This window comes from Bombyx mandarina, chromosome 20, assembly GCF_030267445.1.
Source record: "Bombyx mandarina strain Sakado chromosome 20, ASM3026744v2".
NCBI classification, from domain to species: domain Eukaryota; kingdom Metazoa; phylum Arthropoda; class Insecta; order Lepidoptera; family Bombycidae; genus Bombyx; species Bombyx mandarina.
The window spans coordinates 3,608,957-3,636,819 of record NC_143226.1 but is presented as its reverse complement, the minus strand read 5'-3'; the positions used below and the strand labels follow the sequence as shown (position 1 = coordinate 3,636,819).

General features: G+C 38.2%; 2 protein-coding genes across 3 annotated transcripts; one reads left to right on the top strand and one right to left on the bottom strand.

Moving 5' to 3' along the window:
- Nucleotides 1–619: 619 nt before the first annotated feature.
- LOC149500642 (uncharacterized) lies at nucleotides 620–18,984 on the top strand. The gene is made up of 14 exons (XM_089735913.1): nucleotides 620–892; nucleotides 979–1,182; nucleotides 2,001–2,194; nucleotides 3,377–3,578; nucleotides 4,841–4,939; nucleotides 5,861–6,024; nucleotides 6,558–6,732; nucleotides 9,108–9,188; nucleotides 10,149–10,203; nucleotides 11,640–11,713; nucleotides 12,467–16,067; nucleotides 16,863–16,959; nucleotides 17,535–17,678; nucleotides 18,258–18,984. The coding sequence occupies exons 1-14, from the start codon at nucleotides 743–745 to the stop codon at nucleotides 18,409–18,411; spliced, it is 5,394 nt and encodes a 1,797-aa protein (XP_089592039.1). The 5' UTR covers nucleotides 620–742; the 3' UTR covers nucleotides 18,412–18,984.
- A 148-nt stretch (nucleotides 18,985–19,132) lies between these two features.
- LOC149500641 (nuclear transcription factor Y subunit gamma) lies at nucleotides 19,133–27,786 on the bottom strand. Of its 2 annotated transcripts, none has more exons than XM_089735904.1 (8): nucleotides 27,531–27,786; nucleotides 24,887–25,025; nucleotides 23,455–23,640; nucleotides 23,032–23,163; nucleotides 22,309–22,401; nucleotides 21,555–21,671; nucleotides 20,645–20,755; nucleotides 19,133–19,915 (listed from the first exon to the last, which is right to left on the bottom strand). In XM_089735904.1, the coding sequence occupies exons 1-8, from the start codon at nucleotides 27,554–27,556 to the stop codon at nucleotides 19,838–19,840; spliced, it is 882 nt and encodes a 293-aa protein (XP_089592030.1). In that variant the 5' UTR covers nucleotides 27,557–27,786; the 3' UTR covers nucleotides 19,133–19,837. The 2 variants fall into 2 exon arrangements, with proteins under 2 accessions (XP_089592030.1, XP_089592031.1); XM_089735905.1 differs by having other exon boundaries at nucleotides 21,555–21,668; nucleotides 27,531–27,785.
- Nucleotides 27,787–27,863: the final 77 nt, after the last annotated feature.

Here is a 27,863-nt window from a genome sequence, read left to right as displayed (position 1 = left end):
ACCTGACGATGTTGCTAACAAGAACCCTAGCAAGAGCCGTGCTTCGCAGAATCTACCACCTGATCGGAAACGCGACCCACTGAGAAGATTCGGCGAGAAACTCAGTGGGCTGTGTCTATGGGTTAATTCGCTCGTCGAGCCCTTCATCGCAAGCGACGGGTTCGGCGAGGACGGTGACCGGTGCTTGAGGTACATAAAAGCACCGTTAATGGATCGGGAGGAGAATTTGTGTTGCTCTATAGACAATACACTTTGTTTCTCTGTGGCAAGCATCTCTCACCACTATTGTAGGAACTTATGTGGCGGTGAGGACAGTGCAACAAAGAAGAAAAAATAATCTAGTTAAAGATTGTTTTAAGTTTTCAGGGTTACATTTATTTAAGAGTAGTTTATTTATTGTTTTAAACAGCTCTAATTACCAATTTTTAAAAGTAATTTTATTTGTGTTTTAAAATCCACCAAAACTACTAATTTTATTAATCGCGTAATGCAATGTTGCAACTGAAATTGATAGTTCTGTATAATTCATATATTTTCCTTTAGTAAATAATTATTCTGAAAATTGCTGGCTAAAAAGTTTTAGTCATAAGCCAATGAAAAAAAAAACGTAGCAGGAATACCAACATTTCAAAGACGTTGCAAGAAACGGCGTCTTTTCAAATTAGCTGAAAACTATTTCGCGCTAAAAGTATTCATTTAAAGTAATTGTTATGTGAATTTCAGGGCTATATAATATTTTAAAATGGACACAAATAAATTAATAAAAAATGTAAACAATCTGAGGGACTATATTTCAGTGACTGAAAATGCTAACAGTCTTAAAAACAGTAAAATTCAATTCAACATGTCGACCATACTAGCGTTAAAGAAAATTCGTTCTTTCGAAATTGAAGTGGGTACCTAATTAATTAAATATAGCTTGTAAATAAATATTAATTAATAAATAAATATTTTCTTCAATGTTTTCAAATTTTCCAGTATTTTAATAAACACGATGAAAATGGTTTTGCGATAGTACTGTTTCAAATGATGATTAATTTGCAACCATCGAAGACTTGGGGAGTTCTGGGTAAGGAATTGGTAAATCTTCTGCAGTACTGGTTGGATGCCGTGCGGAAGCACTTGATAAGTCACAATTCGCATTGGTGGACGTTTTTGAAAGTTCTCCTTAAATTGTTGAAGGTAAATTGTAATAGTTATGAACTTTAGAACTTTAAAATACACTAAGTATGAGTTCGTCCGAGGAGATTTTTTTCTCAAATAGTCTGTTTTTATTGCTAAGGTGGTTGAACGAGCTTACGGTGCTACTACCTGATAAGTGGTTACCCTACAGACATATCTTACAGCGTAAATGCCGCTACCCACCTTGAAGCTTGAGTTCTAAGGTCAGTTTTAACAGAACAACGGCTGCCTCAAACCGAAAGGCATTACTGCTTCACCGCAGAAATAGGTGGGGTGGTGGTACCTACCAGTGCAGACTCACAAGACATCCTTTTTTTTTATTGCTTAGATGGGTGGACGAGCTCACAGCCCACCTGGTGTTAAGTGGTTACTGGAGCCCATAGACATCTACGACGTAAATGCGCCACCCACCTTGAGATAAGTTCTAAGGTCTCAAGTATAGTTACAATCCTGCCACCAGTACAAGAGGTCCTACCACTAATCCAGTCCTTTTATTTCCATTCATCTGTAATGTTACTTGTCTATCTGAGAAGATTACTATTTTCAAAATAAATGTTACTCTGCTGCTTCTACTGCATGTTGTTTTTCTTGGTAGGTACTTAGCAGTTGCTATAAAAAACATCTTATTAACAGAAGTGACACAAGTATTAAAATCTTACTGGGTGGGTGATAGGTTGACTCCTGGATTTGGTTATTTCGTTAGCAATCCAAACCCAATTAAATTAATCTAATATTGACGAAGCTTGGTTAGATAGTTTTCAATTGAATTTCAGGATTATTAGTGTTATCCATATTTATTATGTTTTTCTTTTTTCAAGGATATCAGAGTAAAAGACCCCTCATTACCAAATTGCCTAGTGGAAAACACAGCAGAGTGTCTCTTAGATCTGTCCACAAACAGTCGACCTGATGCATTCCAGAAATTAGAAATATTGCACTGCCTGAACATTATATGTGCTGAATCTAGTCGAGAAATAAGATTTTCCTTACGAAACAAGTTTGGGAATTATTTGTTAGTTTAACAATTTATTTAGTACAAGCATTTTTAGACATAAGCATCAGTGAATTAGGCTGACCTGCAATAAATTAAATGATTTGGGTAGTCCTAAAATTTCAGCCCTTTTAAGCTACCTCTTTAATTCCCCTACTGACTGCCTAGCAATATATCCTTCCAAATTTCCCTACCAATTCTCTAATTTTTTAATATGGGTGGAAGAGTTTTTGAGTCTGTATGGCTTGATACTACTGTCATGCATTTTCCTGCGACAAACAGAATTCTTTTTATTTTGAGCAGTTGAACTATGTACTCAATTATTGGGAAAAAAAAGTAAGATGTCTTCTGTAAAGTCTTGTAGGCAGACGAGCATACGGCCCACCTGATGGTGAGTGGTTACCGTGGCCCGTGGACTTCAGCAATGCCAGGGGCAGAGCCAAGCCGCTGCCTACCTAGATTTAACTGTATCATGCTGTAAGGTATAGATAGCTATATGTAAAGATATGATATGTCCTGTTTTTTTTTTTACTTTCCCTAATGTTGTAATGAACTTCAATGATAGTAGGGTATGTCATGTATATTGCCCAAATTTCTGTCTCAAAGATATCAAGCACACTTTAAAAACAATACAAAAACTTAGTGCCAATTTTGAAGGCTTCATAAGCTTCACTACAATTAAGCTTATAACTAAAATCTCTATGTATTTAATTTAATTCTACTATATTTTTGTTTTCCTACCAGAAAGTAATTCTGAGATAAGTTATGTCCAGTAAAATTCTATTTTGATCAAAAAAATATTATTAAACTTCTAACAAAACAAACTTGTACAAGTAGGTACTTTGTATGTACATATTCCATTACTAATAAACAATTAATAATTTCAATTAGTGAAAAACAGGATAAAATTTTCAGCACTCCCTAAACCATTAAATTAACAGTAATCTTCACAGTAATGTTTGGTTACAACATTTACAGACAACCAATCAACTTAATTTACAACTAACTAAGACTTATTTTTTAATAAAAATTACCTGTAAATTATATTAGTAGTATTTAACAACAATTTTTTTTTTAACATACACTATCCCATGGCTACGTTCACATCTCAAATATTTATGCAGTAAGTCATTAAAGAAGGAATCCAGCATACTTGGTATCATATAACGGAACTGATCTTCCTCTTTATCCTCCATTTACTAGCATAAAGTTAGCAAGTTACATGTCGTCTTGTGGCTACCTCCCATGTCAGTTTGTTACCTTGGAGACGTTACTCCGGTGGCTGGTCCCTCGTAACCAACCAGAGCTGAGGGCTACCTCGGCCGCGTACTGGTTCCCTGAGGGCATGTACTCGAGGCAGGCGGTTGATATATTCCTTGAAAGGCCCTGGATGAATTTCTTTCAGGTAGGTACCTAATTATTAATCTACAATATTTTTTTTTGTTTTGAATGAAGGATTACTGTTAGCTCGGAGGTCTTTCTAGTTTCTCCAGGACAGATGGGCATGCAAAGGCTCAACCAGGAGGGATTACACCAGTATACTATTGATTTCGTAATTCCAAAAAAGTACTTTGCAGAGCCTCGAATTTACGACTAAATAATTTAAAAACAGTTGTTATTTTTTTTTTTTTTATAGCTTAGGTGAGTGGACGAGCTCACAACCCACCTGGTGTTCAGTGGTTACTGGAGCCCATAGACATCTACGACGTTAATGCGCCACCCACTTTAAGATGTAAGTTCTAAAGTCTCAAGTATAGAGTTATAACGGCTGCCCCACCCTTTAAACTGAAACGCATTACTGCTTCACGGCAGAAATGGTAGGGCGGTGGTACCTACCCGTGCGGATTCACAAGAGGTCCTATCAGTAAAAAGTGCGGGTGTGTAGAGGAACAAACCTGAATTTCTCTTACGCTGTGTGCTTTAACGATGATGACGTCGTAAAGGCCGAACCACTTTCTTTTTCAAAAAACTACCCAGCTTTTAATCATCATCTTCGTAACACATTTATCATTAAAAAAACTATATACCGCCTGTTTTCGGGATAATTTCCCGGTCCATTTCACTCCTGACCAAGAACCTGACTGATTAATTAAAAAAATCATGTCAATATTAACATACCTTTTTAAAATTAGTAACGGAATTATCAATGTTTTAGTAGAGGATGCACTGGTTGTATGACGTATTTAGTGCTGCGTGCGAACGTGAAGTACCGCTGCACTGTGGCATTGACCTCTGTGAGCTTGCGAAACTTCATTGGATGCGTGCTATGTATATTACCATTAAATCATGTCATTTCGGCTCCTCCCGATCCACTAACGGTGTTTTTAGGTATTTTCAAGCACCGGTCATCGTTCCCGTCGAACCCGTCGCTTGCGACGAACGGCTCGACGAGTAAATTAACCCACAGACACAGCCCACTGAGTTTCTCGCCGGATCTTCTCAGTGGGTCGCGTTTCCGATCCGGTGGTAGATTCTGCGAAGCACTGCCCTTGTTAAGGTTAGTGTTAGCAGCATCGTCAGGTTTGAGTCCCGTGAGCTCAACTACTAGTTAAGGCTACGTTGAAATGATCTCTCAAGACCATCATCTTAGATAAAAAAAACCCATTCAATACTTTATTTTAACTTTATATTAACACTTTATATAGGTATTTGTCATGTCTTTAACAGGACGCCAGAGATTTTCTGAATGCACACAACAGTACCAACGATTTAATAGTCTCAGTTATATGCCAAAGGTTTTGTATAGGCGAAATAGTGCTCATATCTGTGAGTATGTACTCTCTTCGTCTGTATTTAGTTTTAATGAAAAACGATAATTTTATATTTCACCTTTCTGATCTTAAGACTACACGCGGGTGTTTAGTCTACATAAAGTTTTCGTCAATTTCCTCCAATACTAATGATCGTAATCAAATACCTATTTAATAATACAATCTGTCTTTCTCGCCCCCATTTCCGAAGATTTTTCTTTTTAATATTTTATTAGTCTAATATAAAATTTGTATGTTCGAGAATAAACTCGAGAACGTTTAAAAACTCGCACTAAGCATACTGAACTTATCACAAGCTGCCATTAGACACCACTTTTGTATTAAATCGATGTTTGTGAGTACGCCTTACCTAAGATAGAGTCCTGTGTGCTTAGTGTGAGTTTTTTAACGTTCTCGATAGCGTAAAAGTTAACTTAACTTTTCGCTAAACCCGTTGCGTCGCTTGCGACGAAGGGCTCGACGTGTAAATTAACCTACAGACACCGCCCACTGAGTTTCTCACCGGATCTTCTCAGTGGGTCGCGTTTCCGATCCGGTGGTAGATTCAGCGAAGCACTGCTCTTGCTAGGGTCAGTGTTAGCAACATCGGGAGTATTGAGCCCTGTGAGATCATCTACACGTCAAGGAGAAGCTGAAATAGCCTCTCAAGGCTATCAGCATAGGTAAAAACAATAAAGATGCTTTTCAGTACGCATTACCTAAAACAGAGTCCAGTGTGCTTAATGTGAGTTTCTTAACGTTCTCGATAGCGTAAAAGTTAAGCCAATTTTGTATGCAGTTGGAACAGCGCCCCTAGCGGCAAACGTAGGCAAACGATCTAACTCCATACAGATTTGAGTTAACTTTTACGCTATCGAGAACGTTAAAAAACTCGCACTAAGCAGACTGAGCTGTATAACCGTGAGGTCACTCGCAGGGCACGGAGAAGCAGCAGTCCTGGTTGGATATCAACAGCACCGGTCGCTGTCTCTCGGTCCTGCTAGACCCTCAGCTGCTGGGCAGGTTCGGCCCGTTCGACCACAAGTCCTGCGAGACTGTCCTCATCACTAATGATGCAGCGCAGACGGTTGTGCTTAAGAGGTAGTAGTACATGTTCTATTTGGATTACAGATTCATCGTCGCACACGAATTTTATTTGGGGAAATTAAACAAATAACTAATAGTTTAAAAAAAACCCAAAATAAACGCTTTTATAGAAAATCCCACTGAAAATAGAAAATTAATCTTAATAAATTTTTGAATTAAAAATAGTGTAAGAAAAAATGATTTTATTGTAAAAAAGCGTGGGGTGCTTTTCAGGATGTTATCAAAATAACTCTTCTACTCTCCCGCACGGTGCAGTCTTGTGTCCTGATATTTTTTTGACACGTGTCGCTAGAGGCTCTTTGTATCAAGCGCCTGATGCTGCAGGGTTGAGGGTGTCAGGCCGCGCGGCAGAACTCTCGCAAGGTCCAATCCTGGCCAATCTGGTGTTCATCCTTCAAACCGAAACGTGTTACTGCTTCACGGCACAAATAGGCAGAGCGGTGGTACCTACCCGTGCGGACTCACAAGACTGTCGACCACCAGTAAATACATGATAAATACGTGATAATACACAATTTCTTTGACAGGGATTCATCGAAGCCAACGATTTCTATACAAATGCTATCCCCACCCCAAGTGCACCCTTCCATGATCAGCGTTGGGACCAGCGCCGGCGCGCGCGTGGAGCTCGCGGTCAGCTCTCGGACCGACACGAGGAAGCTGGACCTCGCGCTCAGGAGTGTACTGGCTGATAAATATCAAGTGAGGCGGCAGCTTTTTTTTTATTGCTTAGATGAGTGGGTGAACTCACAGCCCACCTGGTGTTAAGTGGTTACTGGAGCCCATAGACGTTTATAAAGTAAATGCCCCATCCACCTTGAGATGGGTTTACTGGTGTTAGGACGTCTTGTGAGTCCGCGCGGGTAGGTACCACCACCCTGCCTATTTCTGCCGTGAAGCAGTAATGCGTTTCGGTTTGAAGGGTGGGGCAGCCGTTGTAACTATACTGAAACCTTAGAACTCCTATCTCAATATCCAAGCGCATTTACGTTGTAGATGTCTATGGGCTCCAGTAACCACTTAACACCAGATAGACTGTGAGCTCGTCCACCCATCTAAGCAATAAAAAAAAAAGATGTAAGTTGTAAGATCTCAGTATAGTTACAACAACTGTCCCACTCTTCAAGCCGAAACGCATTACTGCGGTATCCACCCGCGCGGACTCACTAGAGGTCCTACCACCAGTCCACAAACATATCAAAGCGAGCGGCCAACAGCGGATACGTTGTATTTTTGTGATTAAAGGGTTACTGGTGGTGGTATTACTGGTGGCCCTGAGGCTTTTCCAGTTTCACCAGGACAGGTAGGCGAGCAAAGGCTCAGCCAGTAATGGTATGATTTGCTAACAACTGCCCGAGCGCTTCCGAAGAAGACCTAACAACTGAAGAGCAGCTGCTTCGTGGATGAACCCTCTACCAGATCGGAATCCTAGCAAACACGTCCGGTGTGCGCGCTCTGAGTTAACTTTAATATGGAACTTAGTGCAGAAATACCAAACTTAACTTATAAACCTATAAGATGTGGGGATGACACCGTGCAGGTAGCGGCTTGACTCTGCCCCTGGCATTGCTGACGTCCATGGACGACGGTTACCACCCAACTTCAGGGGAGGCTGTACGCTCGTCTGCCTACAAGGGCAATAAAAAAAACGTGAGCGCCTCGGGACTACTGACAGAAGTGATAACTTAAACTAATCTAAGTTGAACTATTTTAATATTCGAAATTGTTTAACTTGAAAAAAGCTTAGGTTATTATTTCAATTTTATTTATATTAATATGGTAATGTAATGAAAGGTTAATTATCAATAAAATCTTTTATTGATTAAAATATATATTTTATTCTTAAGTATGTACATTATTAGTATCTAGATTTAAATATAAATAGTTAGGAGTTATATACGTCAGTACCGCTGCTGTATGCGTGCGAGAAAGAGACGCCAGACAGACTGGCGCCGTAACGCGTCACGTAACGTTACTTTTGCTCTCCCATATGAAGTTATCACTTGAAAAACCTACTAAATGAATATTGTAGTCGTGTGACGCGTCACAGTTGGAGCTTCGCGTGTGGTCCCATTGCATTCTATTTATTTTTTGTCGCGGAGGGAGATCAGCTATTTCCAGTCATCGACATTTTTAGCAGCAAGGTCAAGCGCCCGCAAGCACGGAGCGACTTGGGATTTCAATATTTGACATATCGCTTTTTCGCATTAAATGTGTACAATTTCCAAAAATATTCGAAATTGAGTTAACGTGCGTAAAAATTTGGTATCACCGGTATTTTTCTCAGAAATACTGTCAAAAGAACGTAGTTTAGTTTTAGATTTTTTTTATTATCAAAATTAATACATAATTTTTTACTCTTACTTTAAAAGAGATAATGTAACTGGTAAAAAATGAAAAATTAATGTTGCAAATATTGCAAATACGATTAATATTAAAAATATTACATGTTAAACCTTTAAGACACTGCTGTAAAATTAGTAAGTTTTGAGATTATACACTTTGAATGCGAGAAGACGATATCTTGGCCACTGGTAGCTAACCTTTAGCTTGAACAGGGATTTTTGGGTCGCGGAAACATTTTTGAAAATTTTAAATGATGTTAGATGCTTTGGCGAACTCACAGATTGCTTGACATAGTAGTCCGTGGACAACACAACGTAAACCGCATCATATACCTATACACCTTAGGTAGCGGTATAAATAACTGCGTCTTATTTGTCCTTAAGCAATAACGGCTTCATAAATGAAGATTATCTTCTCTATATATAAAAATGAATTGCTGTTCGTTAGTCTCGCTAAAGCTCGAGAACGGCTGGACCGATTTGGCTGATTTTGGTCTTGAATTATTTGTGGAAGTCCAGAGAAGGTTCAAAAGGTAGATAAATATTAAAATGCTCGGAATTGAATAAAAATAACAATTTTGTTTTTCCTTTGATGTATCCCCCGTCGGACGGATTCCTTTTGTTTGTTTTAAGTTTATTTTATACAAAAATTTAGGTCTTTTGTTTATCGATTGAGCACTACGAAGTCTGCCGGGTCAGCTAGTTTTAAAATAAAAATCCTTCCTTTTTAAGCTACTGTTGGACTTGGAGCATGATCCACATCCGTCACCACAAAGCTCTGTACAGAACTCTAAGAAAATGGGTTCTAGTTCGGTAAGCTTTAAGTTATCTAATGTTACATGATTTTTACTATTTCTAAGTATGTAGACACGTCTAGAGAAGCTTAAATAATATATGCGTATATTTTATATATAATTATGTAATGTCTCTTCACCTAGACTAGAATACAGAAATAAATACCTAATTATATACATATATCTAGTCTATATATCTACTGTTGAGACTCAAATTTCCGAGCGAAATGGAGTATGTAATGTTTTTTTTTATTGTTCAAATGGGTGGACGAGCTCACAGCCCACCTGGTGTTAAGTGATTACTGGAGCCTATGAACATCCACAACGTAAATGCGCCACCCACCTTGAGATATAAGTTCTAAGGTCTCAAGTATAGTGACAACGGCTGCCCCACCCTTTAAACCGAAACGCATTACTGCTTCACGGCAGACACCTACGGGGTGGTGGTACCTACCCGCGCGGACTCACAAGAGATCCTACCACCAGTAATTACGCAAATTATAATTTTGCGGGTTTGATTTTTATTACACGACGTTATTATTATGTATGTAAAAACACCATGTTTTTATGTACGTATGCTACAATACATTCGAGATTACGTTGTGATTTTTATAAGCTCCTGTGACCACTTACCACCAGGTGCGCCATGAGCTCGTCTGCCTATATACATAAAAGGATACCTTTAATGCTGTTTGAGTGCAGAATTTTTTTTATATTGTATTCTTTTTACATTCATTATAACAGCTCTTTCCAATATGAATCCCTTTAAATTCACAAATTGTGGGGTAGTTTAAAATAATTATGCATAAAATGTCATTTCAACAAACAACAGTTAATGTGTATTGTGAAAATTATTTATAATAAAATTAATAACAAACTTAATAATTAGGACTGTAAAATTAATTGTTAGAACAAAATAAATTGCCAGGAGTTATATGTATGTGCGGTACCATTGTCACAATGTATTATTACTACACAGGAAGGCGATACAAGATTTTCTCATCCAGCTGAAGTAAGACGTAAAAAACGTTCAGGTAATCTATTATCTATATATTAATTCGTGAAGCAAAAACTTTGTATGCCTTTTTACGAAAATTGCGCGGACGGAGGAGTATGAAATTTTCCACACTTATAGAGAATATAGAGAAGAAGTGCACAATGCTAATATTTTTTTAAAATAATGCATAAAAGATACAATAAATCAATAAAGAAAACATTACACACACTACCATGTATTTGACACACACACACACATATACTCTTTGTTTATTGCACTGAAGTATTGTCAAACTTTTGTTATTGTTTAGTCTGTAGTCAAATTGAAAATAGGTTAGTATTGTTTATCTTTAATATTACGAGTATTTGTCTATAGTATAGTCTTGGCAAAATCTGTAACAATAGGACCATAATAATGTTGAAACTTATAACTTCAATGAATTATAGTCGAATTTCGACTACTGCGGGACCACTAGTCAACTTTAATTTTATTTTATAAATGACTAGCGGCACGCTCCGGCTCCGCTCGGGTCTTTAACAAAAATTTCAACGATATTTGACGTTGTTTTATTGTTTTAAATAAAAGAACACTTTTTGCGGCATAACTATAAATACTATAATAGTCAGATATATGCTATCGCGACACTTTTTGTAAATACATAATAATGTGTTCTACAAAGTCGAAGTACATTATTTTATTCTATCATCAATAGTATTTCGCAGGGCACGCGATGTAAAGAATAGGTAATTTTTTTACACCTTGGGTTACATTGTTGAAGTTTTAGTAAGGATCCCTAATTTATTTCAAAAGAATATAGCTTGTGTCACTCAAGAATAGTGTAGCTTCCTAATAGTGAAAGAATTTTTCAAATCGGTTCACTAGTTTCGGAGCCTATTCAATACAAACAGACAAACAAATCTTTCCTCTATAAAATATTAGTATAGACGAGTATCAATTGATGATTGATGAAAGTTTCTGTCGTCGTGGCCTAAAGGATAACGCGTCCGGTGCATTCGTATATAGCGATGCACCGGTGTTCGAATCCCGCAGGCGGGGGTACCTATTTTTCTAATTAAATGCGTACTCAACAAATGTTCACGATTGACTTCCACGGTGAAGGAATAACATCGTGTAATAAAAATCAAACCCGCAAAATTATAATTTGCGTAATTACTGGTGGTAGGACCTCTTGTGAGTCCGCGCGGGTGGGTACCACCACCCCGCCTATTTCTGCCGTGAAGCAGTAATGCGTTTCGGTTTGAAGGGTGGGGCAGCCGTTGTAACTATACTGAGACCTTAGAACTTATATTTCAAGGTGTGTGGCACATTTACGTTGTAGATATCTATGGGTTCCAGTAACCACTTAACACCAAGTGGGCTGTGAGCTCGTCCACACATCTAGGCAATAAAAAAAAAACTATGAATGCTTTATGGAAAAGGTTTCAATTCACTCAATCGTCATATCTATTCTAGGTTATGTCGTGAGATCAAACAAGCCGCATTCGTGGAAGTCACCATCGACAGCTTCCACCAGTTCATTGGCACAGGTGTGTTATATTATAAAAATAAAATAAAAAAACACAATTTCCATTTTCCAATTTCGTAAGTGTAGTATGTAATTATTTTGTATTGCCTTGTAGGCAGACCTGCATACGGCCCACCTAATGGTGAGTGGTTAACGTCGCCCATGGACATCAGCAATGCTAAGACCAGACCCAAGCCGCTACCTACCATTAAGTACTCTCCACAAACTTCGTTTGAAGAAGGACAACGATTGTCGTAATTGCAACGGGCGAGTCTTGGACAAAATATTGTCGTATATGCCGTATATTCTAAGCGCGTTCGCCGTTAACGTTATCACAAAATTAAATATGTAATTAAAATATTAAATACGATTTAGTTCTATTAATTGTCACTTTACTGGTGGTAGGACCTCTTGTGATATTACTGGTGGTAAGACCTCTTGTGAGTCCGCGCGGGAAGGTACCACCACCCTGCCTATTTCTGCCGTGAAGCAGTAATGCGTTTCGGTTTGAAGGGTGGGGCAGCCGTTGTAACTATACTTGAGACCTTAGAACTTCAAAGTGGGTGGTGCATTTACGTTGTAAATGTCTATGGGCTCCAGTAATCACTTAACACCAGGTGGGCTGTGAGCTCGTCCACCCATCTAAGCAATAAAAAAAAAACTTAAACAAGTATTTCCCATGAGACCGTTGCGTGATTTCGCCAACACTGATAAAGTACGACCTCCTTCTTATTACTTGTTTATAAAATAAATTATCGTTCGTACCGCTTCGCAGCTACACGACAAGCTAGCCGCGTTGCCTCTGTACAAATACGACAGAGATCCGGTAAGCGTTTGCGCTCACCCCGAGCTGTCCATAGTGACAGAGGTCAGCGAGACTGACGATAGACAAAGTCTAAACACGGCAAGCACATTGAAATTTAAACCTTACGGAGTTTGCACTAGAGATAATAATAATTTTGATGGGATTCGCAAATCTCAGAGCGACGGTGAACTAAAGACCAGGTCCAAGGATAGGAGGCTTTCTCCGGCCATTCACGAAGGACACTCGACCAGCTGCCTCCTTGTAGCCACAGTAGGCTCAGCCGATGATTCAGTAATAAACGATACTATAGAACGTTTATCGAAATCAAAGGATTTCAATGCAGATAAAATTGTTGATTTGCTAGTCAAAGAAGCGTTGCATTCAAACGAAATTGATTCAGTTAACGACAGCGGTATTAATACGGATGATAAAAGAAATGCAGACGCTAACCAAGAAAGTAGTGATGCTATAGATAATACGCCATTTGCTGATGCAGTTCGAGAATATCAGAAAATTAATGTAAATAAGAAGAAAGGTCATGTGGTCATCAGTAAGTCATCTACGACAGACGAATCTAATACTGACGCTATAAGTGAAAGTAACTTCGTGAATAGCAGAAGAAGGACTAAAAAACCTATTGAAGAACATTCTAGAATAGATGAAGTTAAAACTTTTGACGTTGAAGAAGTCGAAGAGTTTTTTAATCAGCACTTCGCTCAGAACGCAGCCGGTGATGTCATGATAAGTCCCACTTTAGCCAAGAAGATTAACGAATCTAGTTCAGACTCTAATGATAGCTTCGAAAATTACATTGTAATGAATGAAATCAATGATAATGATAACCTCAATATTAATGATAATGATGTTATTGAATGTCTAAATAGCATGGTGGATAAAGTGTGCAGTGATTTCGACAAATGTACCGAATATCTAACGCAATCCGAGATGATGCTTAGATTCAGTGATAAAGGTAATGATTCTCAACAACATAAGGATAAAGATGGAAAAGATAAAACAAGTAAGAAAGCACCAAAGAAAGGTATTAAGTTGAAATATAAAATCAACACTAAAACAGAGAAGAAAGTTAGACAAAAGAATGCTAGTAAAAAAACAAAGTCGACAATCGAAGATGCCGTAGAAGATATTGATGAATTGAAAGACAAAAGTAATTTATTAAATGATAAAAATTCGAAAGATTTCGATCGATTTCCGAAAATCATCTCTAGAGCTGATTTTGATTTGAATGACGCACAGAAAGATAATCTCAGTAATGATAATCATATAAGTCCTATACCAAATGAGGAAGAGAAACGTAACAGCACACCGCTACAACGTAGAAAACGTAAATTATATTCGCCGAAAGATGAAACGGTCGAACGAGTTCGAACTCCAGCCATTTTATCGGACACCGAGGAGGATGTGACTTTATCTGAATTAAAAAATACGAAAAAACGCCCTCCAAAATACACGGCTACCAGCTACAAAGACATCGAAAAGGAACGCAAAAAACAAATTCGGAAACCACGAAACAGAAGATCTAAATGTACAGTAGAAACGCCTTCGCCGCGTACTTTGAAATTGAGTAGAATGTTTGATAAACTCAAGGAGACCGTCGAAAGTAACGAGAGAATTCAATTGGCTGATAGGACTTCGAAAAGGATTGAGGTTTACAATTTCACGAGTGACAGCGATGATGATTTCGTTATGAATAAACGGACAGCTTCGAAACGCAATAGCACGACAACTGTTGCCAGTGTAGAATCTGCAAACACAGTCAAGGGTAGGCGTCCCAAGAAACGAATAAATTATAAAGAAAATAAGATAGACACAGGTAAAAGAGAACCTAAACCGAAAAACGTTAAACCGAATAAAAAATCCAACAAACCCACAAGAATGCCTCTCGATCGAGATTTGATCGACGAAAGAATGAGATATGCAGCACCAGAAGAGTTGAACACGTCACTCGTAATTGAACAGCCTCAAAAGGAATATTCTGTGCCGGAGCTAGTTTTAAAAGAACCTCCGAAGATCGAAGCCATCGACGAGGGTAACGCGGAAAAGAAAATTTCCAAAAAGAGAAGTAAAAAAAAAGATTTATCAACGAAAACGAAGTTGGCGACCGGCAAACTTAATACTTTAGAAGTTTTGTCTGTCGGGAACAGAACGGAGAGCCCGTTACCGAATTTGGTCGTTGAATCAGTTCCGCTAAAAGATGAAGGTAATGACTCGGTGTCCGCTAAAATGCTGTTGAAATTTAAAAGGATTCACGAAGGACAAGAATCACGGGCGAACGATACCACAACAACTCTGAATATGCTTTCGGATCTCGATAAAAATAACACACGCGAAACGCACGAAAACGTTATAGACTTTGAAAACAATTTGGCGCATATCAATGAGTATTTCTCTGGCGAGACTGACAGTGATAGAAGCGACAGATCACGGAAACATGGTCATCTTGACGAAGAGAAACTGTGTGCTGCAGTGGTGGAGGATGAAAATTATATTGGCATGGACATATCGATAGCGACCGATGGGATAACTGGTCACGGCGATGAAGATGAGGCCCCGCCTTCAGACAAGACACATCTGCAAACGCGCTGCTTAGAAATTGAAGACCTAGACAAAACGCTCAAAGAATATTTCGAACAGCTCGACAGGAAAATAAATGATATTGATGATAACTCAGATAATGGAAACGTAATAAATAAATCAGAAATAAAAAATCCAATAGTTCGAGTGACGCGCTTGTCCAGTGAAGATATCAGTAAGGTTTCGCGCAAAAGCATCGAAAGCACATGTTTGAGTTCAAAAGAAAAATCGCCCGTAGTGTCCATATGTAGGATTCCTTCATTGGAAATCAATAAGTGGTTGCCATCGCAATCTTCCAAAAGTAAACAATATGATTTTACTAAACAGAAATCGTTTAAAAATACCAAATTATATACTAATGATGAAAAAAGCAAAGATTTGTGTAAGTCTTTGTATGACGCGCACAAATGGTTTCCGTCTCGGCGTGAATCGAGCACGGAAAACTCTGAAAAGACCGAACCGAATCAAAATAAGGTCTTTATTAGAGAATTGCGGTTAAGATCTCGTGAAATATCTGTCGTAAGTTCCACGGACGAAAGGAAAAGAAAAAAGACTAATCGAGTTACTGATAAGGATCTAAAAGAACACACGAATGACGCTAGACCCGATGATGTTTGTGAAGCAACAAATGCGAGGAAATCAATGATTTCGCCAATCAAATTGGGTGATTTTAAGTCAGACGCGAACCAGAGAGATAGATCACAAGTCGATGATTGCGTTAAAAGAATTAAAGATATTTTTTCTCAAGGGAAGATAGTTAAGTCAAAATTACGAGCGCTTAATGCTGTTTCTAAAGATGATTTAGCGCCAGATGAGTCCGTTTCTGATGGTAGAGTCTTATCGGATTGTCGTAAACGGAAATGTGAGGAGAATGAAAACGAAGTGAAAAGATTAAGATTAGACACAGTGTATGTGGAGAGCTCGCCGAGCCGGTCCAGTGTCAATGAATGGTTTAGAAGAAACGAGATTAGCAGTAGGGGTAAGTTTTAATTAATTGTGTTCAATTTCTCTGTGGAACATTTTGTTTTTACTGGTGGTAGGACGTCTTGTGAGTCCGCGCGGGTAGGTATCGCCACTCTGCCTTTTTAAGCCGTGAAGCAGTAATGCGTTTCGGTTTGAAGGGTGCGACAGCCGTTGTACTGTAAAACTGAGACTTTAGAACTCATATCTCAAGGTGGGTGGCGGAATTTACCTTGTAGATATCTATGGGCTCCGGTTACCACTTAATATCAGGTGGGCCGTAAGATCGTCCACCCACTTATGCAAAAAAAATAATGATTAAAATTGAGGGGTTAAAAAATTCGACCGAAATTATTTGATCTATATAGGCATGTAAGGGTGGTTTGTAATAACATTGATGCGGTTCGAAAATACTTGGAATCAAACGATAAATTAATTTTTTCGATAATCGTGTTGTTAGTTCATAAATATTAAAATTATAAATGGGAATGTTTGGATGTTTGTTACTCAATCACACAAGATCAGTTGATTGGGTATGGATGATATTCCGAACAGTGATAGCTTATATACTATAACGATAAGTAAATAACACGATCCAATACCATATCTGTACATACCACCAGATCTATAAATCGACTAATAGTTTATGGATTAGAGAGTTACACAGGAAATTTTTATAACTGGAAAATGCACCTTTTTTAATTCTTTCTAACTATTGTAATGCGGGCGAAAACGTTCTACACGTGGAGTATGTATTTAAGTAGCCTTTTTAAATATAATAATGATTAGTAATTAATTGTATTATTTATTCCAGAAGAGACTGTAAATCTATCAGTGCTGGACACTGTTCAGAACGTTCTAGAAAAACTGGATACCACACTTGTGGACGCAAACAACAATACAAGCAGGAAGTGAGTGAAACGATAATTTTATTTTAATACCTACTAGAGGTCCCGCAGTAGTCGAAATTCGACAATAATTAATAGGAATTGTAAGTTTGTACACTATTATGATAGTATTTTATACTTCTATAATCACAAATTTCGCCAAGACTACACTTTAAAAAATATTAACAAAGACAAACAATATTCTATTCTCAATTTGACAACAGACGTCAAGAACAAAAGTTTGACATTAAATAGTATGCATGCGTGTGTGCGTCAAATACATGGTATGTAGTGTGTGTAATGTTTTCTTTATTGTTTTATGTATCTTTTATGTATTATTTAAAAAAATTATTAGCATTGTGCACTTCTTCTCTATATTCTCTATAAGTGTGGAAAAGTTCATACTCCTCCGTCCGCGCAATTTTCGTAAAAAGGGATACAAAGTTTTTGCTTCACGTATTAATATATAGATGTACACATATAAACATATTGATATATAGCAGCAATGGAATTATATTACGAAGTCTATTTCGTTTTATCGTTGACTTCAGCTTCGATGGTTCTTAAAGTCTGTTTTAAGTTTTTAATATTTGTTACAGGTTAGTAAATTTATTCGTTGAGGCCCAGAAAGAATTGAGCAAGCAGAAAGAAGAACGTCGCAAGATGTACAAAGAGACAGCTTCCGATATATTGAACGCGGTGGTCAGATTAGTTGATGATAAGTTCGCCGATTTGGACAGACGGTAAGTTAGTAACATTTATCATGAAGTATTGACACGTAGCTAATATTTATTTGTAAAACGTTAGCTAAAGCCGAAATCATACGAACTGCCACTGAATTATATGAATTTTTATACGAATATTCATATCGTTTATACGAATCGCGCCTGACTAATATACAGGGTGTATCCCTTTCCAAGTTTTATTTTATTTTTTATTGCTTAGATGGGTGGACAAGCTCACAGCCCACCTGGTTACTGGAACTCATAGACATCTACAACGTAAATGAGCCACCCACCTTGAGATATGAGTTCTAAGGTCTCAGTATGGTTACAACGGCTGCCCCGCCCTTCAAACCCAAACGCATTCCTGCTTCGCGTTCAGAAATAGGCGGGGTGGTGATACCTACCTGTGCGGGACTCACAAGAGGTCCTACCACCACGATATAGAAATCAGTGGTAGTACTGGTTGTTTCTATAATACAATATTTAACTAACCAGTTTATTCATAAAAATAATTAGTAAAGATGTTTTTGACATCGGTTCCAATATCCCCTGCGTGTTTAAGTATGTGTTATGAAATAACATTTAAAAATAACACAGGTCACAGGAAATGGAAACAAACTTCATGGAGCGACTAAAGAAGCAAGCGTCTGAAGTTATTGTAAATGATTTCAAACAGAAACGGGCGATGGTACAATTGCTGAAGGAAGATTTTAGTTCTGTAGTCGACCACTTGAACAGAAACAAAATTTAGTATTTTTTATTACTATCCCCTAAATATTTTATGTGGGTTTTATTTCCTTTGTGTTAAGATGAAAAACTTAATAGTTATGTCTTTGTTATAATGTATTATATTGTTTTGGGATAGACGAGCAATAAAGTATAGATTATTTTATTTTTTTAAGTTCACTATGCATTATGGTTGTTTAATGCAATGGTCGGCCATAGTCAAAATAGTAGCTGGATTGCACATTGTGCGTAATTGTTGGACCATCTAATGATTTCATTACAGATTAAATTACTGTACCGCCATAATTTAACAATATGCTTCCAGGTTAAAAGGTGTTAAAATTAAAACAACCAAGAAATAACTAGTTTTCTAAAACCTACATTTATTTCATGCAGATGTATTGTTATTTATTAATATTCAAAATTGAATTAAAAATGTATTTTTTAATATAAGTGAAATAGTTTACTTTAAGTAAATAATTTTATAAATGTTGAAATGTTTGAAGTTTATTATTTGTTGATTTATTGATAATCGAATAACTTGATTATTTTTTTGCAGTTATGATGCTGAATAAACTTGTATTGTTTTAAAGTAAAATATTTTGTGTTGTATGCATTACTAGGAACAGAGAGTTCGCCAACATCTCTAATTAACCATTGTATACGTAAAGCTGGACAACACAAAAGCGAATTTATTTGAATATGGTGTAAAATAATATTAATTTCCAAATTAAAAACACATTTCGTTTTTTTATTTTTATTTATTTAATAATTTACACTTATACTACACATAATTTTTACGACTTAATTTAACAATTTATCACATCAGAGCCAAATGTTATAAAAGTAGTGTGTTTAGTAAGAGTTTCAAATTAGAATTGTTTTCAACATCAATGTCTGGTAATGTAGCTATTTCAGATTTGTTGTTATATAGCAAATATATCTACCAAGGATTTATGTTATTGGAAGAGAGGACAGTTTTTTGGAGAGTGTGGAGGCGTCCTGCGATGGAATGCACTTAGTGTCTATCGAGTAAAATCAATCTTCATTGATATTGGAGTTGGGTACTACAATTGTAATTCAAATTTATAGTTTAATATTATATCTGTAATGTATAAAATCGTTTGCACTCAATTTCAACCATCGATATCTTTAAAACAAGTTCACTTCAATATCTTGAGTAAATTCTACTGTAATGTATGTTTTATAGTTTTGAAATAATTTAAAACTATTAGGGCCTGTGCACAACACGTTTTTTAAACGCATCGTCGACGCGCGCGTTTTCATCGCGTCTGTATCGATTCAAACGCGTATTTGAATTTATACAGGTGTGCAAAGGTCTACAGGCCGCGTCTGACTTGCGTGCGTATCGCGTCTGTATCGCTACAAACGCGCGTCTCGACGGCGCGTTTAAAAAACGTGGTGTGCACAGGCCGTTACACGTGAATAGATTAAGAGTCCTCCTGTGTCGTGGCGACTTGCGCTAGGAACACTTGCTGCTGGGGCTGTTGCTGCGTCTGCGCTTGCACCTGGAGAACGAATTAGTCTGACGGTGAATTAAGAAATTTTAGTTTTAACTATGAATGTGGAAGGCTTTAGAGGAAGAGGTAGACCTATGAAGAACTGGATGGATTGCGTTTTTTTTCCTACCTAAGCTGATAGCCATGAGAGGCTATTTCAGCGTAACCTTAACTAGTAGGTGAGCTCACGGGGCTCAAACCTGACGACGTTGCGCTAACACGAAACCTAGCAAGAGCAGTGCTTCGCAGAATCTACCGCCGGATCGGAAACGCTACCCACTGAGAAGATCCGGCGAAAAACTCAGTGGGCTATGTCTGTGGATTAATTTACTCGTCGAGCCCTTCGTCGCAAATGACTGGTTCGACGAGAACGATGACCGGAGGATTGCGTGAAAGATGATATGTGTAAGAGGGGAGTGAACGAAGAAACAGTACATGATAGAGGAGTCTGGAAGGACAAACAATGTTGCGCCGATCCTAGATGACTGGGAGAAGGGCCGGAGAATGATGAGGAAGAAAATTTAGTTTGGTCCGATCGTTGATTCTATTTAACAGCATTGGCCGATTCATTAAATTTTATCAATGTTTTTTTTTGCCTGTTTTTTGTTTTCATATATGGCAATAACGCAGCAATCAATTTGTAGATGTCTATGGGCTCCGGTAAGCACTTAACACCAGGTGGACTATGAGCTCGTCCACACATTTAAGTAGTAAAAAAAAAGAATCGTCAATCGTTACCTGTATGATCTGCGGTGATTGTTGTGGTTGCGCTTGTATGATGATGGGCTGGTTTGGGTTGTTCTGGACCTGGAGTCTGATCATGTTTAGCTGCGCTTGCGTCAGTTGGATCTGCAATCGGATTATACATGTTTAATATTAGAACTATTGAGGGTAGATCAAGAGTTACATATTGTCTCTGCGTTAAAGAAATTTCTTAATTCAGTTAAGATGGCGTTAACCTAAACTAACATAATACCATAAGAATGCGATGATGGGTTAAAGACTTTAAAACGAACCATAATTAGTTTAGTTATATTAACTAATTCATTCCGAGAGTGATGAAGTTCAAAAGTATAAATTATCAAAGTTTTTTTTCTTTATTTATTGGCTCCGGCACGGTTTGTGCATTAGCTAGTGTCAAGTAATAAGATTTTTATAATTTGCCGTTTTAATTATTTACAGTTTATGAATAATAAAAAACGAAGGAAACTGTCCATGTTGGCTATTATCAATATCAGTGTAAGTAGGTATGAATTAAATTAGCAGCGGGGGACGGTATAGATATATTATGTTGAGAAAGTAATTTGATTAATGTGGGTAGTAATTAACTCTGCAAATGATAATATGAAGTGAAGTGAAATGAAATGAAATAAAAATGAGAATTACATTGAAATGAAATGATATGGGTTGAAATATAATCACAGTAAAATGGTGGTCATTTACTGAGACCTTCTCAGTGGGCCTTTTGGAAGATCTCGAGAAGTTACGTCCAGCGGCTTTGTTTCATTTCGCCACAATTGTGCACTTTCACAGATATTAAACAGTTAATAAATAACCATTATTACACATTTTGGTTCAGACGTTACATGAAATTGTTTTATGGTATCCTTAAGAATGAGAATCAGAAATCAATCGTCATTAGACTGACCGGTAGCTGCTGCAGCTCACCGGCCGGGGTCACGACCTGCTGCACGAGCGCCAGCGGCTGCTGCGTGACCCCCACGCTGCTAGCGGGCGCCGCCGCCGCCGCCGTGCTCGCCGCCTGCTACGAATTGCAACACACGTTACTTCATAAAACAGATTAGCCCACTCAGTTTCTCGCCGGGTCTTCTCAGTGCGTCGCGTTTCCGATCTGGTGGTAGATTCTGCGAAGCACTGCTCTTGCTAGGGTTCGTGTTAGCAACACTCCGGTTTGAGCCCCGTGAGCTCACTTACACGTTAGGGCGAAGCTGATATAGGATAGGTAGAAAAAAAACATATATAATTTTACTGGTGGTAGGACGTCTTGTGAGTCCGCACGGGTAGGTAACACCGCCCTGCCTATTTCTGCCGTGAAGCAGTAATGCGTTTCGGTTCGAAGGGTGAGGCAGCCGTTGTAACTATACTTCAGACCTTAAAATTTATATCTCAAGGTGGGTGGCGCATTTAGGTTGTAGATGTCTATGGGCTCCGGTAACCACTTAACACCAGGTGGACTGTGAGCTCATCCAACAATCTATGCAATAATAATAAAAAATGTAATTATTGAGTAACGCCAAATAATCATAGTGCCCAAAAAAAGAAAAATATTATGGGGCAACCCTACCTTTTTTGGGCATTGTGGGACAACCCATTTGTCGTCTCCATGATTGCTCGTTAATTTGTTATTGTAAGAAATATTCGGGTGGTAATGTGTCTCTTACCTGTACCACTTGAGCGCAGGGCTGTATCACGATTTGAGGCTGCGAACTGTTCTGTAGGGCCGCCTGATGCTGCTGCGCCAACTGGAGGTAGTACTGTCAACATCATCCGTTACGTTTTATATCGGCTAGATTTGCCAATGGAATAGAAGAATCGAAGATATCACTGCATTTATGGGTCTGCGGGTAATATGTTTAAATTACTTCTTTAAGTTAGATTTGACTTTTTTGGCGGGAACACGAGGAGTAAGTTGTGTGATTTGTTTTATTTTGTCTATTTAGTGTTTAAATGTGTAACAACGGTGGTTCAGTAACTGTTTAATATCTCTGAAAGTGCACAAATGTGGAAAAATAAAACAAAGCCTCTCTTTCAAAAAAATTCTCGGGATCCTCCAAAAAGTCCACTGAAAAAGTCTCAGTAAATGACTACCATTTTACTGAGATTATATTTTATCCCATATCATCTTATCTCATTTCATTTTATTTCACTCCATATTATCATTTTTCATAAAAATAAGAATATTAAATTAAAATAAGACACGACTTAAAGGTCTTAGTTACCAGGTCATAAAATCCCTAAAAAAAGCAAACGTTCAAATTACATACGATTTAACTTTTACGCTATCGAGAACGTTAAAAAACACGCACAAAGTACGAGCTTGGACAAAATGATTATGAGTTGATAAGTTGGAAACGAAACAGAAACTTGTATTATAGGTACCGTACCTGATCCGTGCTGGGGGCTTTTCTGGCGGCGTCGTAACGCGGTTTCGTCGGCTTGACTTCATGCCGCGGCACTATGTCGATCAGGAAATCGAACTGATCCGATTTCAATATAGCCGTCGCTATGTCGTTGCGCTAGGGACATACGAACTAAAATAATAATCATAATAGTAATAACTGGAAATAAATCACGTACGATCCTCCGTATATAGCGATGCAACGGTGTTCGAATCCCGCAGGCGGGTACCAATGAAATACGTACTTAATTCCTTCATTCGTGAAAGTCGTTCGTGAATATTTGCTAAGTACGTATTTCATCAGAAAAAATTATAACCGGCTGCCGGATTCGAACCCCAGCACAGTCGCATCACGATACGAGTGCACCGGGCGTCTTATCTTCCCCGCCACGATAACTCCTAAACTCACCTGCAGAGTCCGCCTTTTATTTTCCTCCGTATGCGACCAGGCTCGCAACGTTAGCTCGTGTATAAAAATCTCGGCAGCCTTCGCGAATAAGACCGGTGCCTCTGCTGATATCATCTTCACTTCCTCGTCTAGTTTCATGATCTTCTTGATGCGAGCCAACGGCAAAGCTTGGGTCTTGAAGTCTTCCTGTTTAGCGACAAATCGAAATGTACATCTCAATATCAACTTTAGAGTTAAGTGAAGGATTACAAAAGGATTACACAAATTTTGGGAGCCTGTTCGGCACTGACCTCTCCTAATTTACACGGTCCGCCTTAGCCATTACTTTTAATTTTCAATTAATTAAATTTATGATTGTGAGGTTATCTATGGTTGTGTGTATTGTCCTCTGGAAACCTCATCGGGGCGGTCAATAAAACACTATGTATAATTAAATGTTTAATCGCGTCAGCGACCGCGGTGGGTAACTGCACGTTTACCACTGACCAAAATACGTATATGACTGATCACCAAAGCTGCCTAGTAGGCTAAGCGGGGCGGGGTATCATTCCCCTACATGATCGTCTCTGATATCCACTACTGAGCATCGACCTTGCTCAGATATCTCTACGAGAGTAGTGCCTCGGCTCACTACATAATTCGCGTTGCTATAGCCGGATAATGACCCTTAGCAACTAGTGGCTTAATGTAAAATAATTCCAGTTGATTTTAGATACGTTTATTTGCGAGCAATTAATTAGCCATCGGCATATCCGACTTTTAAGTAATAACCATGAGACAATGTCTTCGATCGCGGGTAGGTATTAAGCTCCTACTGTTTTTTATTTATTGCTTAGATGGATAGACGAAAGGTCTACCTGCTGTTAAGTGCTTTCCGGAGTCCATATACGTATCAACAACGTAAATGCCGCCACCCACTTTCAAAAATGAGTTCAAAATTTTCCGTTTGTACAATATAACGGCTGAACTACCCCTCAATCCGAAATGCATTACCGCTTCATGGCAGAAATAGGCCTAGATAGATAATAGGCCTAATAGAATTTATGTATAATGAAGACAGAACAGAGCAGAAATTTTTAGGCAGAGGCTTGGCTCTGCCCCTGGGTTTGTTGAAGTCCATGGGTGACAATGACCACTCAATATCAGGTGGGCCCTACGCTCGTCTGCTTACTAGAGCAATAAAACAAAACTAACAAAGTCAGTCTACCGTATTTTGTTCGCACGTGGTTTCAAGACAGGTGTCCAAATTTTTCTCTTAAATCTTCTTACATCATAACCTAGCAAACTCGATGACGTATATTCGAACCTTCGAGAAGTTTCCACGGATAGCAATCCAAAGAATTATATACAGTGCTTTAAAGAGATCAATAAATATCATTACGGTCATGAACTTAAGTGGGTTTTTGTAAAACAAATCGCACCGTTCACTTACGGAATTAACTTTCTGTATGTCCTCTAAGACTTTGTCCCAGAACTGCTGGAGGGTTTGCTGCGCCGCCTCGGCGGAGGACTCCTCACCGGCAACATCAGCGTCCACTTCTTCGGACGTGGTCACCGTCGTTGTTTGTTCGCTAGAATAGGTTGGTTAGTTGAACCATTATATATTTTTTTACAAGTTTTACAAGAAGAGTTCATTCCCGATCCTGCGGACAGCATGGAAAGCAGTCGACGTCGCCCAAAACACGTCATTTCGGATCCTCGTGATCCACTAACGGTGCTTTTAGGTACCCCAAGCACCGGTCATCGTTCTCTTCAAGCCCGTCGCTTACGACGAAGGGCTCGACGAGTAAAAAAAAAAAAAGAGTAGGTTTTTCGTTTCAAATTTTTCAATCTGATGGTGGCGGCTGGTTGTCTGTTAGCTTACTAACTTATGACGTCACTATTATTAACCCTTTGATGTCCGTGTAGGTTACCGGTGCCCTACGCGGCGCACTGAAGTAATTATGTCGAATTCTCTCTTCGATCTTCTTACTAAGGCGCCAGAATGTTCAAAAGACTTTGGGAAAGACGAATCCGAAAATACTGAGAATGAATCTATACTAATTTATAGGTAAATCTACAGTGGTTTTTACGGATGTTCCGTTATAACTACTGAACCATGCATCCGATTGACTTGAAACTTGGTATCCATGTAGTCTTAAGATACATGTACTTAATGGATAGGCTAATATTTATACGAGTGTTGGACTCCCTAATAATAATGACAATTAATAATAATGTCATTTTAAATGTGAGTGAAGCGGGCGAGTAAGGCTAGCCTATTTCTAAAATTGAGAATGGGTTTATTTCTTAGAGACTTAAAAGACTAAAACATACTTTAAAAACAAAAGAAGTCAAAGTTAGGCAATACAGGCGCTTAGTAACAGAAATTGACATAATTACTTCAGTGCGCCGCGTAGGTCACCTGTGACCTACACATCAGTCAAAGGGTCAAAAGGTTAAAGCGTTTCTCAATTGCATTTCGAAGTTGTTTTCACAAAAACCACTGCTCGTCAGGTGTACAGTGAGTCTGCATGAGTAGATACTACCGCAACGACTATTTATGTATATTTTATTGCTTAGATGGGTGGACGAGCTCACTCACAGCCCACCTGGTATCAAGTGGTTACTGGAGCCCATAGACATCTACAACGTAAATGCGCCACCTATCTTGAGCTATAAGTTCTAAGGTCTCAAGAATAGTTACAACGGCTGCCTCACCCTTCAAACCGAAACGAATTACTGCTTCACGGCAGAAATAGGCGGAGTGGTGGTACCTACCCGCGCGGACTCACAAGAGGTCCTACCACCAGTAAGAAGTGCCGTGAAGCAGCGATGAGTCCCAGTTCGAAGTGTGGGACCGTCGTCATAATACATTTGAGACTTCGGACCTCATTTCTCAAGGTGAGGATCGAAGCAACTCGTTATATAATTAAAACTAACACGGCTTGTACCCGATCTTGTAATGTTCAATATCCGGTGTAGGTACTCATCAGTAATATTGCCGTTATAAAACTATAACAAGTGAATTTGCATACCGTAGCATTTTATGTAGGTGTATAGGTATATTTTATATACTTTTTTTTATTGGACAATCGTGTTGAAAGTTTTAATTTTTAATTGCCTTGATGGGTCGACGAGCTCGCGACCCAAACCTACAACCTAAATACCACAAACCACCTTGAGACACGAGTTCTAACAGTTTTTACAGTACAATAGCTGCCTCACCCTTCAAACCGAAACGCATTACTGCTTCACGGCAGAAACAGGCAGAGTGGTGGCGGCGTGCGGACTCACAAGACGTCCTACCACCAGTCATTGCAGTAAAGAAAGTTTAGATTCAATGTAAATAAGAAATCTATTGATACAGTTTTTTTTGTTCGTCACATCTAAACATCATCTAAAATCGTGATGAATGCTCATTACAAATTTGTTATTTGCGAAAAGCATTTTATTAGGTAACTTAGGAGGATGTAAACGTGTTTGCAGACTTTATTTGAATCATTGATGACAAAGTTACCATTAGTAGTCATAAAAAATATTCCGAACAATTATTGTCCAACTTTGAGAACAGATGGAACTACATTAATAATAATGTTTGTAAAATATTCTGTAACTATCAAAGATAATCCCGTCCCAGTTATTTCAGCTGTTTTGGAAATTACAAAAAAATAAGAGCGTCCGAAAAAAAAGTTTAGTCCAAATAAAACATACAACTTCAAAAAAGCAGATTGCTTTTTATTTGCATATCGTTAAAGTACCGGGTTTGATCTGGATTAAACATTTGTATTTAATCCGAAAATGAGAATTAAATCGAATATTTGAGTATATTACATCTCGTCACGAAGACAGGTGGGAGTTGGAGATTTGATATTGGTCGCGGGTGGAACCGTAGGACACATCTAGTTTTAATATAAAAACACAAATGCCTATTTTGTAAATGCATACATGTAATGTTTTGAATTTTGAATAGCTTTGTCATTAGAAAGCAGCAATACGGTAGGCGATAGTATTTTTTTAAACTATTGTTATTTCTATTTTTAAGAGACCAATTTTGTTATCGCTTATATATTTATTAATTATCGAAAGGAACTTACGCAGGCACAAAGAAGCACATGGACATTTTGTAGTTTTTTCAACCAACTTCACGAGACAAACGCAGCGATGTTTTTAATCAATTATCACTCAAAATTAATACTTAAACTATGTTTTGGTAAATTACTCTAAGTTCCGAAAGCAATATAAACACGGTAACCAATAATCAGAGTATTATTTGGAGATCTCCAATCGCCAATTACTGAAAATGCGCCTAACTCACGATTCGTCCGATGATGGCCAGTCACAAGCTTGACGTGTCCACATAGTTGCCATGCTATGAATTTAAAACTGCTATCAAAGGTGTGTAATAAATTAAACATTTCTTGGTATCA